The following is a 15874-nucleotide window of genomic DNA, read 5'->3' as shown; positions in this document are numbered from 1 at the left end:
TTAATGTGTTTTTGGATTTGTTAATTTGTTTTGCACTTCTCGGCCACCGTACTAATGAGAGATTACGGGAAAAACACACAATGACATGTATTTCATCAATTGGACACAGGGTGGCAGTAACCACGAGCAGCGTTACACTGGGACATTTAGCGGTGCGTAAATGTTGTCCTGTGTCTCTGATTTCTCTGTAATATTTCTAATATTTCCAGAGCACTCCTATTATTGGATTATCTATATATCTGCCAGTGGGGACCTAGCCGGGACCCGCTACATGGTGATGATGTTAGAAATCTGTCCACTTAGTTCTGGAATGGTTAAGTAGGTGTTGGTGAGGTTTCTTCATTGGAGGAATCAAAGACATTTACAGTCTCTTACTAACAGCAGAACTGCAGCTTCACATTTACACCATTCACACTCTAATGTTTCTTTACACTAATCACACACTGGACATTTAGTGTTTAGAAATGTTTATGAAACTATAATTGTCTGGTATTGGAATATTTGGAGGTCAAAGAAGCTTTCTTTTGACAGTCTTAGCCAATGGTGGGATGTGGGAAAGGCTAACATTAAAATGTTCTGTCAAAACTATTCTTTTCACTCATCTGCTATTGTTAAAACAGCTATTAATGCTTTGCAAATAGACACCGAGGTTCTGGAAAGAGTCTGTAAATAACAATGAGTCTGATGTTATGATGGACTAAAAACTGAGCTCTCTTTTACAAGAACAAGCAAAAGGAGCTCTGGTAAGAACAAGATACTGCTCCATCAGAGATATGGATGCTTCCAGTGCATTCTTCTAGAATCTAGATAATAATAATAATAATAATAATAATAATAATAATGACAGGAATGATTTCCAAAATCTGAATATCATTTTAAAAAATTAAAATTCAAGTGAACATTAAATGAGGTATTATATTTTAAAGTAAACATTTCTACAATAAGTCGTCCTTTGCTGATTATGAAAATTAAATTATAACAATAAAATATATCAAATACAATTTTAATTAGCATCGCACAGGGCTTCAGTGAAACATGACTTCACTTAGCACAGTGCTAACGATCCGTCTGTTAGCTGACGTATGGGAACGGGAGTTCTTTAATCGAGGGGGTGGAGCTAAATGCACCTCATCGGTCTGCACGTTGTGTTTGACACTGAGCTCTTTGCTAGTGACTGTGCTTTCATTAGCACTGTGCTAAAAGCAAATTAGCGTATCTCATATTTTAATTTTTTTCCCCTTCCCACATGGTGTTTTGTACATATTTGATGTATTTGCAAATAAACATCAGTCATGTTGCATTAACACGGTTCAACACCATCTGCATCTTTTTATTGTGTTTAGATCACAGATATCTTTAGAGAAAAAACCATCAGTCAATAATTATACAGAAGTGGTGTTAGCGTCAGTGCAGGCACGGTCGGAGAGAACGAACGGACTTAAATTTGCGCGCGCGCGTTATTGTATCTGTTCTTCTTCAACGCATTCCAGACGCCGCGGCCCATAAACTAGCACATAGGCGATGTGCCAATCTCCGCCTCCAGACAGTTTCAGGATGTCCTCAGGTGTGACCACGCTCACCTTGTCATCATCAAACTTCACCCACTCGTCTGCATGAATATAAAGAAGAAAAAACAATGACAGGTTTGTCTTTTGTGGGCGTGGCTTATTCTATACATAATCTACTGCAGTGTTTATACATGTCTCATGACACTGTTTAAAGTGTAGCTGGTATCTGAGTGGGAGCTGTAAGGTGGATATCTGAGTGGGAGCTGTGGCCTGACTGGTTATGGTGGAGTTCAGAGTGGGAGCTGTGGCCTGACTGGTTAAGGTGGATATCTGAGTGGGAGCTGTGGCCTGACTGGTTACGGTGGAGTTCAGAGTGGGAGCTGTGGCCTGACTGGTTAAGGTGGAGTTCAGAGTGGGAGCTGTGGCCTGACTGGTTAAGGTGGATATCTGAGTGGGAGCTGTGGCCTGACTGGTTATGGTGGATATCTGAGTGGGAGCTGTGGCCTGACTGGTTAAGGTGGATATCTGAGTGGGAGCTATGGCCTGACTGGTTAAGGTGGAGTTCAGAGTGGGAGCTGTTTAAGTTAGTTAAACGTTTGTACTTTCATTTTGAGAAATCACCTTCTTTCCTCTTGACCCATCCGACATAATGGCCAGAGGAGCTTGAGCGGCCCTGATGCGTCAGGACAGCCTGCAGGTCGTAGTAACCGCTATTATTGGAGCCCAGATCTGCACATCAATGAAACGTTATCACAATTGTCTAACCCGTGTTAGCATAAACATTTACACAGGAATGCACACAAACACACACCGTTAGGAAAAGAAAAGTCTTCATATTTCACTTCTTTCGGGGCTTCGATCTTCTTATTGATCTGTGGAACAGAAATGAGGAGCAATGTAACTACTGACATGAGAACACACAAGGAGAGGATAAACGAGTGGCTGAAACCTTACCTTCTGCTGCTGTTCCTCCAGCTTTCTGTCCTCCATTTCCTTAAACTTGGACCTCACAGGCACCATTTTTTCCTGCAGCTCAGGAGTGCACATCTCATACACGTCCAGCATGAGGGGGAACTTCACGTCCTATGTGCAAAATGATCAAGATTTAGCAGAACCCAAATATACATGATTGATATTTGTCTAGCAGCAGAACTAAAAGTACTGTGGGTGGAACCGGACCCTGTCTAATTTCACCTCTAAGCCTAAGCCCTAGTCCAGGACATGTTGCACAACAAAGGGTGTATAGCTGAGGTGGTGTACTGAGGTTACGTAAAGTGATCTTACCTTGAGGACTTTGGCGTTAACAGACTCCCTCTCCTTGTAGTAGAAGCGAACCATCTGAACAGTCAGGTACGCTGGGAGACGACTGATTTTAGACTGGAACGCACAGATAAACAAACATGCATTTTTTTAAAAAAAAAAAGAAAAAACAGCATACAAATAATAATAATAAAAACGTTTTAGCGTCGTACCGATTTCGTATAGAGAGCGTCTCTTTGTAGAGACGGAGAAAATTTTGTTATTTCCTCTTGTAGTCGCTGGATTAAGAGAGAAGGAAGATATTAACAGGATTAGTATAAACTCAGAAAAGAAAGAAAGAAAGAAATCTGTTATACTTTTATTACAGCACATCTCCAAGTCCCTGTCAGTGAGCTGTTACTACAAAAACAACATTATATTATATTAACATTAGCATTCAAATGCTTTAATATAAACCTGTGCTTCGAAACTGCATTACAATACAGAAAATTGGTCAAATTTTGTCCAATCAGAATTCAGAGTATCCCCCCCCTTCAGATACTCACCAATCTAATGCCGGTTGCTAGATATTTGACCTCCTGGTTGATGAAGCAGCTGAGCTGCAGATTGCTCTCCATACCTTTGACAGGTTCCTCGTCCTCTGACTCTGTACACTTCATTCTGCACATGGATGAGTTAAAGGTGCGGTGCACGATGTGTGAAAGCCAATGTTGACATTTGAAATCACCAAAACAAACACGCCCCTAAACCAAATGGGTGTCTCCCCTGTTTTGATAGCTCCGCCTGTTTTGATAGCTCCGCCCACACATACATACGTAACCCAGGCAACTATTATGGTGGAACCTGTTGGGGCGGCTGGCCGAGGGGATATTTTTAATCAGAAAATGAACTCAATGAGTAATACTATGGTAATACACATGTGTTTGTGTAGTACTGTGTGTTGTACTGTGAAAGGTTTAGCTCTGTTTCACGCCGAAGACGTTCAGTTCTCTCCAGCGCTGGAAAGCTGATCCTATATTAACACGTCCTACTTCTTACCTTATCGTAAGCCTTTCTTCTCTTTCTTTCTTTGTTTTTATCCTCCATGTCAATGTTAAAACCGCTTTCTGCTAATGTCACACATGCGCACTGAACACTATCTCCGCCCATATCGACAAGACACACCCCTTTCTGCTCATTGGCTACATGTTTGTTTTGTTTGTCGGCCCGACTCGGTTTTCTGAAGCATATAAATAAATGTCCAACACTGTGAACCAGAATCAGCATTACAGATCTTAAAGGATACGTAGTGTCAAACTCCACCCCAAAAAACTGGTCAATGAAGTTTTTCTTTGTGGATGCAGCTGCAGCGCCGCCATCACTGTCACTCATCTGTAAACCAGGAACGTTTTTACAGCGACACATTTTTAAGACACTTCTTGTTGTTAACTATATAACTTGTGTCTTACCTGAATGGGGGTTTCAGATTCTTGAGTTTCTAATTTCTGCTGGAGAACCCGCATCAACTGAACCCAGCACTCATTGGCATCCTGAACACACAGATACGATGAGAGTTATTGAGGGGGTAGAATGCAGAGATCAGGGGGTAGTTATTAATTACCTAATGACCCTTTAGGTTTAGGGATGTATGGTTCAGAGTAGAGGGGGAAGAGATCAGTTACCTGTTGGCCCTTTGGTGTTATGTGTAAGGAGCAGGGTGTAGGGATGAGGGTGTAGTATATTTACCTGCTGTAGGTACTGTCCCTGATCATCTTTCTCAGAAAACTGAGGGAAGGCCATGTGCAGGAACTGCAGCAAGATGATTGGGGGGATACTAGAGGACGTTTTATCCATCGACTCGTACAGGTCACGCAGTGCTACACACACACACACACACACACACACACACAATTGTGACCCGAGACAGAACAGTGTTACTACTCTGTTGGATCAATCTGTGGTCAGCATGGTTTGTAGCACCACCCATATTTCTGTCCTGAAAATAACACACTGACCTGCTGTGATGTATTGAGATGGCGCATTTGCTCCAGAGGACCTCAACGCACCAGAATACCTGCACACACACACACACACAAATGTCTCAAGTTCCTCCACACACACAGTAAATGACAGTTCTGTAATTAGGAGTTATTAGCGCACACACTTCTTGAGAGAGGTTCTGAGTTCAGGCACTGAGCGGAGACACTGCACTGTGGCATTCAGGTAGCACGTGTTCCCCAAATTCGTCAGTCCACATGGTAACTCCATCTACACACACACACACACAATACGGAGAGTTTATGTTATCTCTGAAATAATAACATCAATAATACTGATAAATAAACAAGTGTCTCACGGCTGAAGCGAGCTGCTCCTCCGTCATGTCCTCTACAAACATCGGACGGACGGCCGGCTCTTCGGGCAGCGTGTCAGCCGATCCCATCATCAAGAACGTCATACCCTACACACACACACACACACCTGAGTTTTTGTTCTTTCTCTGTTAATCTCTTTCCTCAGAGATGACTTTTAGCTGTACTCACGTTTTTGATCTTAATGTTTCCCCACTCCTCATCCTGAGAGAGAGAGAGAGAGAGAGAGAGCGAGAGAGAGCGCGAGTGTAAAGATTTCATACAGAGAGCAGCATGACAGCTTTATAGAGGTGCTCTATACCCGTGTGTGTGTGTGTGTGTGTGTGTGTGTGTGTGTGTGTGACGCACCTTTAGCGTTCCTCCCTTAATCATGACCTTCTGTCGATCTGGCTGAACACCGGTTAGAGCGAAGAGCTGGGCTTTAAACACCATCGGGGGTTCCTCGGTGTTCAGCTCCACCGCCTCAAACTTCTCCTTACCCCATTTCACATTTACTGTCAAACACAAACACGATCACTAAACATCACAGAGAGACGAGCAGAGACCGAAACCCTGAAGAGCTTAGCGTAAATAATAGAAAGAAAATTACTTTAAGTTTATAACAAAAACTGTTTGGAAAAAAAAGAAAGAAAGAAAGAAAACACTGAGATGTGGAGGAGACTGACAGGTGAATAAAAGAAGGAGAGAGAGAAAGAAATGAACATGTGTATGATGATTCTGTGCTAAACTGGTGGAACACAATAACACACAGACACCAGTTTAGCTCAGAATCATCATACACATGTTCATCTCTGACCAGGCCACTCCTGTACACACACACACACAGACACACTCTGACACACACACAGACACACCCACAGACACCCACAGACACACACACACACAGACACACTCTGACACACCCACAGACAGACACACAGACAGACACACAGACAGAGACACAGACAGAGACACAGACAGAGACACACTCACACACACTCCGACACACACACACACTGACACACACACACTCACACTGACACACACACACTGACACACACACTCACACACACACACACTCACACTCCGACACACAGACACACACACTCACACTCCGACACACAGACACACACACACTCCGACACACACACACACTCACACTCCGACACACAGACACACACACACTCCGACACACAGACACACACACACTCCGACACACAGACACACACACTCCGACACACAGACACACACACTCCGACACACACACAGACACACACACACACACAGACACACTCTGACACACCCACAGACACACACACAGACAGACACACAGACAGACACACAGACAGACACACAGACAGACACACAGACAGACACACACACTCACACTGACACACACACACACTCACACACACACACACACACTCACACACACACACTCACACTGACACACACACACTCACACTGACACACTCACACTGACACACTCACACTGACACACACACTGACACACACACACTCACACTGACACACACACTGACACACTCACACTGACACACACACACTCACACTGACACACACACACTCACACTGACACACACACACTCCGACACACAGACACACAGACACACACACTCCGACACACAGACACACACACTTCGACACACACACAGTCTGACACACAGACACACACACAGTCTGACACACAGACACACACACTCCGACACACAGACACACACACAGTCTGACACACAGACACACACTCACACAGACACACAGACACACACTCACACACACATTGACGCACACAGACACACACACACACAGACACACACAGACACACACTGACGGTAATATCACACAGCGCCACCAGCTAACTTTAATCTGATATCCTGTTCACTGTAATATTACTCACTAGTGTCGGTAAACCTTGTGTATTTAAATGCCCCTATAATAACAACACACCTGTATTAAACAGGATACACTTCCATTAACGCCCTGCTGTATACATTGAATGCTAGCTACAAAGCTAGTAGGCTAGTTTAAGTTAGCTATCTAGGTGTGGCCCAGAACACAAAGTTAGTTTTATTATTGTTATTATTAGTGCTATTTAATCTAGCCATGGGGGTCACAGTCCAGTGACTTCTGTGCCGGTCCCAAGCCCGGATAAATAGAGAGGGTTGCGTCAGGAAGGGCATCCGGCATAAAACATTGCCAAATCTAACCATGCGAGTTGTCAGTAAGAATTTCATACCGGATCGGTCGAGGCCCGGGTTAACAACGACCGCCATCGGCGCCGTTGACCTACAGGGCGCCGGTGGAAATTGGGCTACTGTTGGTCGAAGGAGTAGAGGAGGGAGGAGAGTGCACAGACAGAGAGAGAAGAGGAAAGGTAAGAGTGTAGGACTGAGAATAGGGACTCTGAATGTTGGTACTATGACAGGGAAAGGTAGAGAGCTGGCTGATATGATGGAGAGAAGGAAGGTGGATATACTGTGTGTACAGGAGACCAAGTGGAAGGGTAGCAAGGCTCGTAGTATAGGAGCAGGATTCAAGCTGTTTTATTATGGTGTGGATAGTAAGAGAAATGGGGTAGGTGTGGTCCTGAAGGAGGAGTTTGTGAGGAATGTTCTGGAGGTGAAGAGAGTGTCAGACAGGGTGATGAGTCTGAAGTTAGAGATTGAAGGGGTGATGTTGAATGTTGTTAGTGGTTATGCCCCACAGGTAGGTTGTGAGTTAGAGGAGAAAGAGAGATTCTGGTGTGAATTCGATGAGGTGATTGAGAGTATTCCCACGGGCGAGAGAGTGATGATAGGAGCAGATTTTAATGGACATGTTGGTGAGGGGAACACAGGTGATGAGGAGGTGATGGGCAAGTTTGGAGTTAAGGAAAGGAACCTTGAAGGACAGATGGTAGTAGACTTTGCTAAGAGGATGGACATGGCTGTGGTTAACACGTATTTTCAGAAGAGGGAGGAACATAGAGTGACTTACAAGAGTGGAGGTAGGAAAACACAGGTAGACTACATCCTTTGTAGAAGAGGCAATCTGAAAGAGATTAGTGACTGTAAAGTGGTAGTGGGAGAGAGTGTAGCCAGACAGCATAGGATGGTGGTGTGTAGGATGACTCTGATGGTCTGTAAGAGGAAGAGGTCAAAGATAGAGAAGAAAACTAAGTGGTGGAAGCTGAAAAAGGAGGAATGTTGTGAGGAATTTAGACAGAAGTTGAGGCAGGCTCTGGGTGGTCAGGTAGTGCTGCCGGATGACTGGGAAACTACAGCAGAAGTGATCAGGGAGACAGGGAGAAAGGTGCTGGGTGTGTCATCTGGAAGGAGGAAAGAAGATAAGGAGACTTGGTGGTGGAATGAGGAAGTTCAGGATAGTATACAGAGGAAGAGATTAGCCAAGAAGAAGTGGGATATGGACAGGACTGAAGAGAATAGACAGGAATACAAGGAGTTACAGCGCAGAGTGAAGAGGGAGGTGTCTAAGGCCAAGCAGAAGGCATATGATGAGTTGTACACTAGGTTAGACACTAGAGAAGGAGAGAAGGACTTGTACAGGTTAGCTAGACAGAGGGATCGAGATGGGAAGGATGTGCAGCAAGTTAGAATTATTAAGGATAGAGATGGAAGGGTGCTCACAAGTGAGGAGAGTGTACAGAGGAGATGGAAGGAATACTTTGAGGAGCTGATGAATGAGGAAAATCAGAGGGAAAAAAGAGTAGAAGGGGTGAACTCTGTGGAACAGGAAGTAGATAAGATTAGAAAGGATGAAGTCAGGAAGGCTTTGAAGAGGATGAAAAGTGGAAAGGCAGTTGGTCCTGACGACATCCCGGTAGAGGTCTGGAAGTGTCTAGGAGAGGCAGCAGTGGAATTTTTAACTAGTTTGTTCAACAGGGTATTAGAAAGTGAGAGGATGCCTGAGGAATGGAGAAGGAGTGTGTTAGTGCCGATCTTTAAGAATAAGGGTGACGTGCAGAGTTGCAGTAACTATAGGGGGATAAAGTTGATGAGCCATACAATGAAGTTGTGGGAAAGAGTAGTGGAAGCTAGGTTAAGGAAGGTGGTGGAAATTTGTGAACAGCAGTATGGCTTCATGCCCAGAAAGAGCACAACAGATGCAATTTTTGCTCTGAGAATGTTGATGGAGAAGTATAGGGATGGTCAGAGGGAGTTGCACTGTGTGTTTGTAGACTTAGAGAAAGCGTATGACAGGGTGCCAAGAGAAGAGCTGTGGTACTGTATGAGGAAGTCAGGAGTAGCAGAGAAGTATGTCAGAGTGGTGCAGGACATGTATGAGAGGAGCAGGACAGTGGTGAGGTGTGCTGTAGGTCAGACAGAGGAGTTTACAGTGGAGGTGGGACTGCATCAGGGATCGGCTCTGAGCCCCTTCCTGTTTGCTATAGTGATGGACCAGTTGTCAGAGGAGGTCAGACAGGAGTCTCCTTGGACGATGATGTTTGCAGATGACATTGTGATCTGTAGTGAGAGCAGGGAGCAGGTGGAGGAAAACCTGGAGAGGTGGAGGTTTGCGCTGGAGAGAAGAGGAATGAAAGTCAGTCGTAGTAAGACTGAGTACATGTGTGTGAATGAAAGGGAGAGAAGTGGAATAGTAAGGTTACAGGGTGAAGAGGTGAAGAAGGTACAGGAGTTTAAGTACTTGGGGTCAACAGTCCAGAGTGATGGAGAGAGTGGGAAAGAAGTAAAGAAGCGAGTGCAGGCAGGTTGGAGTGGGTGGAGAAAGGTGTCAGGAGTTCTGTGTGATAGGAAAATATCAGCAAGAATCAAGGGGAAGGTGTACAGGACAGTGGTGAGACCGGCCGTGCTGTATGGTTTAGAGACAGTGTCACTGAAGAAGAGACAGGAGTCAGAGCTTGAGGTAGCCGAACTGAAGATGTTGAGGTTCTCTTTGGGTGTGACAAGATTGGACAGGATTAGGAACGAGTACATCAGAGGGACAGCCCATGTTGGACGTTTGGGGGACAAAGTTAGGGAGGCGAGATTAAGATGGTTTGGACATGTTCAGAGGAGGGAGAGTGAGTATATTGGTAGGAGAATGTTGGACATGGAGCTGCCAGGCAGGAGGCAAAGAGGAAGGCCAAAGAGGAGGTATATGGATGTAATTAATGAGGATTTGAAGCTAGTGGGTGCAAGTGTTGAGGATGCAGAAGATAGGGTTAGGTGGAGAGAGATGATTCGCTGTGGCGACCCCTGAAGGGAAAAGCCGAAAGAAGAAGAAGAAGAAGATTATTAGTGCTATTTAAATGGTGTATAATAAATAAAACAACACATATACTGTATAAAATTTACAGTCAGCTGTAAGCAGGTGATTCAGCAGCAGCAGCACCTGGATTAGCTTAGCATCGTTAGCTTAGCATGCTGAGTCACGTAGCCTCGAGCTCTAACAACACATCACTACCGTTTCATTAAAGTTCTCTGACCGCGTGAAAGTTTGATGAAAGGTTTCATTAGTAAACAATAAAGCACTGAAACACACATCACTCTGAGCTAAGCTAGTCCTGTTAGCTAACTTCCGGTCACACACACACTCAGTCACACAGTGTAAAATCCTCTCGGATATAAAGTGTGTAAATGAGCGTACCGGTGAATACAGACATGGCGTGTCCGTGTCCGTGTCCGTGTCCGTATGTAAGTGTGTGTGTGTGTGTGTGTGTGTGGGAATCCTGTTTAAACCTGCGCGCGCGCACGGACCGCTTTCATTCGAACATGTAGAGCTGAATGACGCTGCGTCTGCACGCGCTGGGAAGCTCATCGAACCTATCTGTTATCGACTGCACGGCCTGCTGAGCTCACACAGACAATGACCAGCTCACAGAGCGACTAGTGATGTCTGATTCGCAGAAGGGTTGAAATGGACAGTTACGTTTTGGTCAATTTTAGAACCAAATGTCCTGTTTTTTAAAACATATTGTTCCTCTAACAGATGACATGTTATTCCTCTAACAGATGACATGTTATTCCTCTAACAGATGACATGTTATTCCTCTAACATATGACATGTTATTCCTCTAACAGATGACATGTTATTCCTCTAATAGATGACATGTTATTCCTCTAACAGATGACATGTTATTCCTCTAATAGATGACATGTTATTCCTCTAACAGATGACATGTTATTCCTCTAACAGATGACATGTTATTCCTCTAACAGATGACATGTTATTCCTCTAACAGATGACATGTTATTCCTCTAACAGATGACATGTTATTCCTCTAACAGATGACATATTACTCCTCTAACAGATGACATATTATTCCTCTAACAGATGGCATGTTATTCCTCTAATAGATGACATGTTATTCCTCTAATAGATGACATGTTATTCCTCTAATAGATGACATGTTATTCCTCTAACAGATGACATGTTATTCCTCTAACAAATGGCATATTACTCCTCTAATAGATGACATGTTATTCCTCTAATAGATGACATGTTATTCCTCTAACAGATGACATGTTATTCCTCTAACAGATGACATGTTATTCCTCTAACAGATGACATATTATTCCTCTAACAGATGACATGTTATTCCTCTAACAAATGGCATATTACTCCTCTAATAGATGACATGTTATTCCTCTAATAGATGACATGTTATTCCTCTAACAGATGACATGTTATTCCTCTAACAGATGACATGTTATTCCTCTAACAGATGACATGTTATTCCTCTAACAGATGACATGTTATTCCTCTAACAGATGACATGTTATTCCTCTAACAGATGACATATTATTCCTCTAACAGATGGCATGTTATTCCTCTAATAGATGACATGTTATTCCTCTAATAGATGACATGTTATTCCTCTAATAGATGACATGTTATTCCTCTAACAGATGGCATGTTATTCCTCTAACAAATGGCATATTACTCCTCTAATAGATGACATGTTATTCCTCTAATAGATGACATGTTATTCCTCTAACAGATGACATGTTATTCCTCTAATAGATGACATGTTATTCCTCTAATAGATGACATGTTATTCCTCTAACAGATGGCATGTTATTCCTCTAACAAATGGCATATTACTCCTCTAATAGATGACATGTTATTCCTCTAATAGATGACATGTTATTCCTCTAACAGATGGCATGTTATTCCTCTAACAAATGGCATATTACTCCTCTAATAGATGACATGTTATTCCTCTAATAGATGACATGTTATTCCTCTAACAGATGGCATGTTATTCCTCTATCAGGTGACGTTATTCCTCTAACAGATGACATGTTATTCCTCTAATAGATGACATGTTATTCCTCTAACAGATGACATGTTATTCCTCTAACAAATGGCATATTATTCCTCTAACAGATGGCATGTTATTCCTCTAACAAATGGCATATTACTCCTCTAACAGATGACATGTTATTCCTCTAACAGATGACATGTTATTCCTCTAATAGATGACATGTTATTCCTCTAACAGATGACATGTTATTCCTCTAATAGATGACATGTTATTCCTCTAACAGATGACATGTTATTCCTCTAACAGATGGCATGTTATTCCTCTATCAGGTGATGTTATTCCTCTAACAGATGGCATGTTATTCCTCTAACAAATGGAATATTATTATTCTAACAGATGGCATGTTATTCCTCTAACAAATGGCATATTATTCCTCTAACAGATGGCATGTTATTCCTCTAACAAATGGCATATTACTCCTCTAACAGATGACATGTTATTCCTCTAATAGATGAAATGTTATTCCTCTAACAGATGACATGTTATTCCTCTAACAGATGGCATGTTATTCCTCTAACAGATGGCATGTTATTCCTCTAACAAATGGCATATTACTCCTCTAATAGATGACATGTTATTCCTCTATCAGGTGACGTTATTCCTCTAACAGATGACATGTTATTCCTCTAATAGATGACATGTTATTCCTTTAACAGATGGCATGTTATTCCTCTAATAGATGACATGTTATTCCTCTAACCAGTGAAATGTTATTTCTCTAACAGATGGCATGTTATTCCTCTATCAGGTAACATGTTATTCCTCTAACAGATGACATGTTATTCCTCTAACAAATGGCATATTACTCCTCTAATAGATGACATGTTATTCCTCTATCAGGTGACGTTATTCCTCTAACAGATGGCATGTTATTCCTCTAATAGATGACATGTTATTCCTTTAACAGATGGCATGTTATTCCTCTAATAGATGACATGTTATTCCTCTAACCAGTGAAATGTTATTTCTCTAACAGATGGCATGTTATTCCTCTATCAGGTGACATGTTATTCCTCTAACAGATGACATGTTATTCCTCTAACAAATGGCATATTACTCCTCTAATAGATGACATGTTATTCCTCTATCAGGTGACGTTATTCCTCTAACAGATTACATGTTATTCCTCTAATAGATGACATGTTATTCCTTTAACAGATGGCATGTTATTCCTCTAATAGATGACATGTTATTCCTCTAACCAGTGAAAGGTTATTTCTCTAACAGATGGCATGCTATTCCTCTAACAAATGGCATATTATTCCTCTAACAGATGGCATGTTATTCCTCTAACAAATGGCATATTATTCCTCTAACAGATGGCATGTTATTCCTCTATCAGGTGACGTTATTCCTCTAATAGATGGCATGTTATTCCTCTATCAGGTGACGTTATTCCTCTAATAGATGGCATGTTATTCCTCTAACAGAAACATAGTATTCCTCTATCAGGTGACATATTATTCCTCTAACAGATGGCATGTTATTCCTCTAACAGATGGCATGTTATTCCTCTAACAGATGGCATGTTATTCCTCTAACACATAGGTCACTAACAGGCGGACCGCGGTCCGGGTCCGGACCCAGAAGCTGCCCAATCCGGACCCGGACCTACAGCCAAAACTAAAGGTTATGATTTAAAACTTGACGAAGCGCTTCTATTTTAACCAGCGCAGCTTTTGCAGTCTTTACGGTAAAGGTAATGGAAACGCACAGACCAATCAAGTCTGTGTATTCCTGAAGTAAACACTGTGACTCAACAGTGCAAGACAGATGAGAGAGAATTAGAGTAAAGTTACACATGAAGTAGAAAACAAAGGGAGAGAAACAGGCGAGTGAGACGGAGAAAGGGAGAGAAACAGACGAGTGAGACGGAGAAAGGGAGAGAAACAGACGAGTGAGACGGAGAAAGGGAGAGAAACAGACGAGTGAGACGGAGAAAGGGAGAGAAACAGACGAGTGAGACGGAGAAAGGGAGAGAAACAGACGAGTCATACGGAGAAAGGGAGAGAAACAGACGAGTGAGACGGAGAAAGGGAGAGAAACAGACGAGTGAGACGGAGAAAGGGAGAGAAACAGTCGTGTGAGACGGAGAAAGGGAGAGAAACAGACGAGTGGGATGGAGAAAGGGAGAGAAACAGACGAGTGAGACGGAGAAAGGGAGAGAAACAGACGAGTGGGACGGAGAAAGGGAGAGAAACAGACGAGTGAGACGGAGAAAGGGAGAGAAACAGACGAGTGAGACGGAGAAAGGGAGAGAAACAGACGAGTGAGACGGAGAAAGGGAGAGAAACAGACGAGTGCGACGGAGAAAGGGAGAGAAACAGACGAGTGCAACGGAGACTGATTTCTGTTCACACGTCACACTACACCAGAATGTCTCATATTATGAGGCATTGTGAAATACCATTATGAGACGACAAAAATTTTTTTGAACAAACATATCCACTCAAATCTGAAGACAGCGTCCCTGAGACAGATTTCCCAGGTCTAAGTGAAGTAGCCCTATACATCCTGACCATGTTTGGCTCTACATACAACTGTGAGGCAGCTTTCTCTACAATGAACATAATCCAAACTAAATATAGTTCCAGGGTCACTAATGAGCACCTCCACATGTGTATGAGAGCGGCCCTGACTCCATTCAAGCCCAGGTTTAACATCCTGCCAAGCTAGAGCTCAGTTCTCTCACAGATATAAAAGGGAAAGTTAAACACTTTATTTAAATATACACAATTTTCACATTTTATTTATTTTCTCTTATTTTGAAATGTAGCCTTTTATTTATTTAATAAGAGAACATTATACATATCTACAATCATACATATGTTCAGTTCTATGTTACGTAACAATAAATATTGTCAAAAGGTTTTTGAATTGTACTGAATTTATATGATTTGACAGTCAGGTATTGATTGCTTGCAGATGTTGATACAACTACTAGGCTACTTAAATGTATATCACACTAACTAGTAGGGATGAGCGAGTACAGCATTATCTGTATCTGTATCCGTATCTGTTAACCATATGAATTATCTGTATCTGTATCTGTACTCGGAGTGGGTGTGGCCTAACCCGGAAGTAGGCGGGTTTCTTGTAACCATTTCTTGTCTTGAAATGGGCGGGGCATTAACCGGTAATAATTAATTTGTAATATTTATAACACTAGCTTACTACCTTTATGTTTTTATGAAATACAGCAAAAACGTGTCAGACACTCAGTGTCTGGTTACTGGTTAGAGACAGCTGAAGGTTTAAAAAAGAAAAAAAATCTCCGACAGGCAGAGACGCAATGCGAGTCGCATTCTACCAAGCAAGCACCACGTCTGAACGAACCCACGTTTACCAGAACTCTACTGGTTAGTAAGTACGTATTATTAACGTTACAACACGAAGTAAATAGCTGAAGAAACCCTAGACGTTAACGGAAAAGACCCACGAACCCGAGTGACTGAGGGAGAGACAGAGAGCTGTTCTGTGTGTGACTGTGA

The 15874-nt window shown here is 42.6% G+C and overlaps 1 protein-coding gene across 1 annotated transcript; it reads right to left on the bottom strand.

Annotated features, from left to right (window-relative positions):
* Nucleotides 1-1304: 1304 nt before the first annotated feature.
* Nucleotides 1305-10898, bottom strand: usp14 (ubiquitin specific peptidase 14 (tRNA-guanine transglycosylase)). Its single transcript, XM_060875376.1, has 16 exons — nucleotides 10703-10898; nucleotides 5468-5613; nucleotides 5291-5323; nucleotides 5104-5208; nucleotides 4912-5015; nucleotides 4763-4821; nucleotides 4494-4624; nucleotides 4217-4297; nucleotides 4054-4139; nucleotides 3314-3428; nucleotides 2981-3046; nucleotides 2793-2885; nucleotides 2463-2591; nucleotides 2320-2380; nucleotides 2130-2237; nucleotides 1305-1609 (listed from the first exon to the last, which is right to left on the bottom strand). Exons 1-16 carry the CDS (start codon nucleotides 10716-10718, stop codon nucleotides 1458-1460), a joined length of 1485 nt encoding a protein of 494 aa, XP_060731359.1. The 5' UTR covers nucleotides 10719-10898; the 3' UTR covers nucleotides 1305-1457.
* Nucleotides 10899-15874: the final 4976 nt, after the last annotated feature.

Source organism: Tachysurus vachellii, chromosome 7, assembly GCF_030014155.1.
Source record: "Tachysurus vachellii isolate PV-2020 chromosome 7, HZAU_Pvac_v1, whole genome shotgun sequence".
In the NCBI taxonomy this organism is placed as follows: Eukaryota; Metazoa; Chordata; class Actinopteri; order Siluriformes; family Bagridae; genus Tachysurus; species Tachysurus vachellii.
The sequence above is the reverse complement of the archived record's forward strand: the minus strand, read 5'-3'. Positions and strand labels throughout refer to the sequence as shown.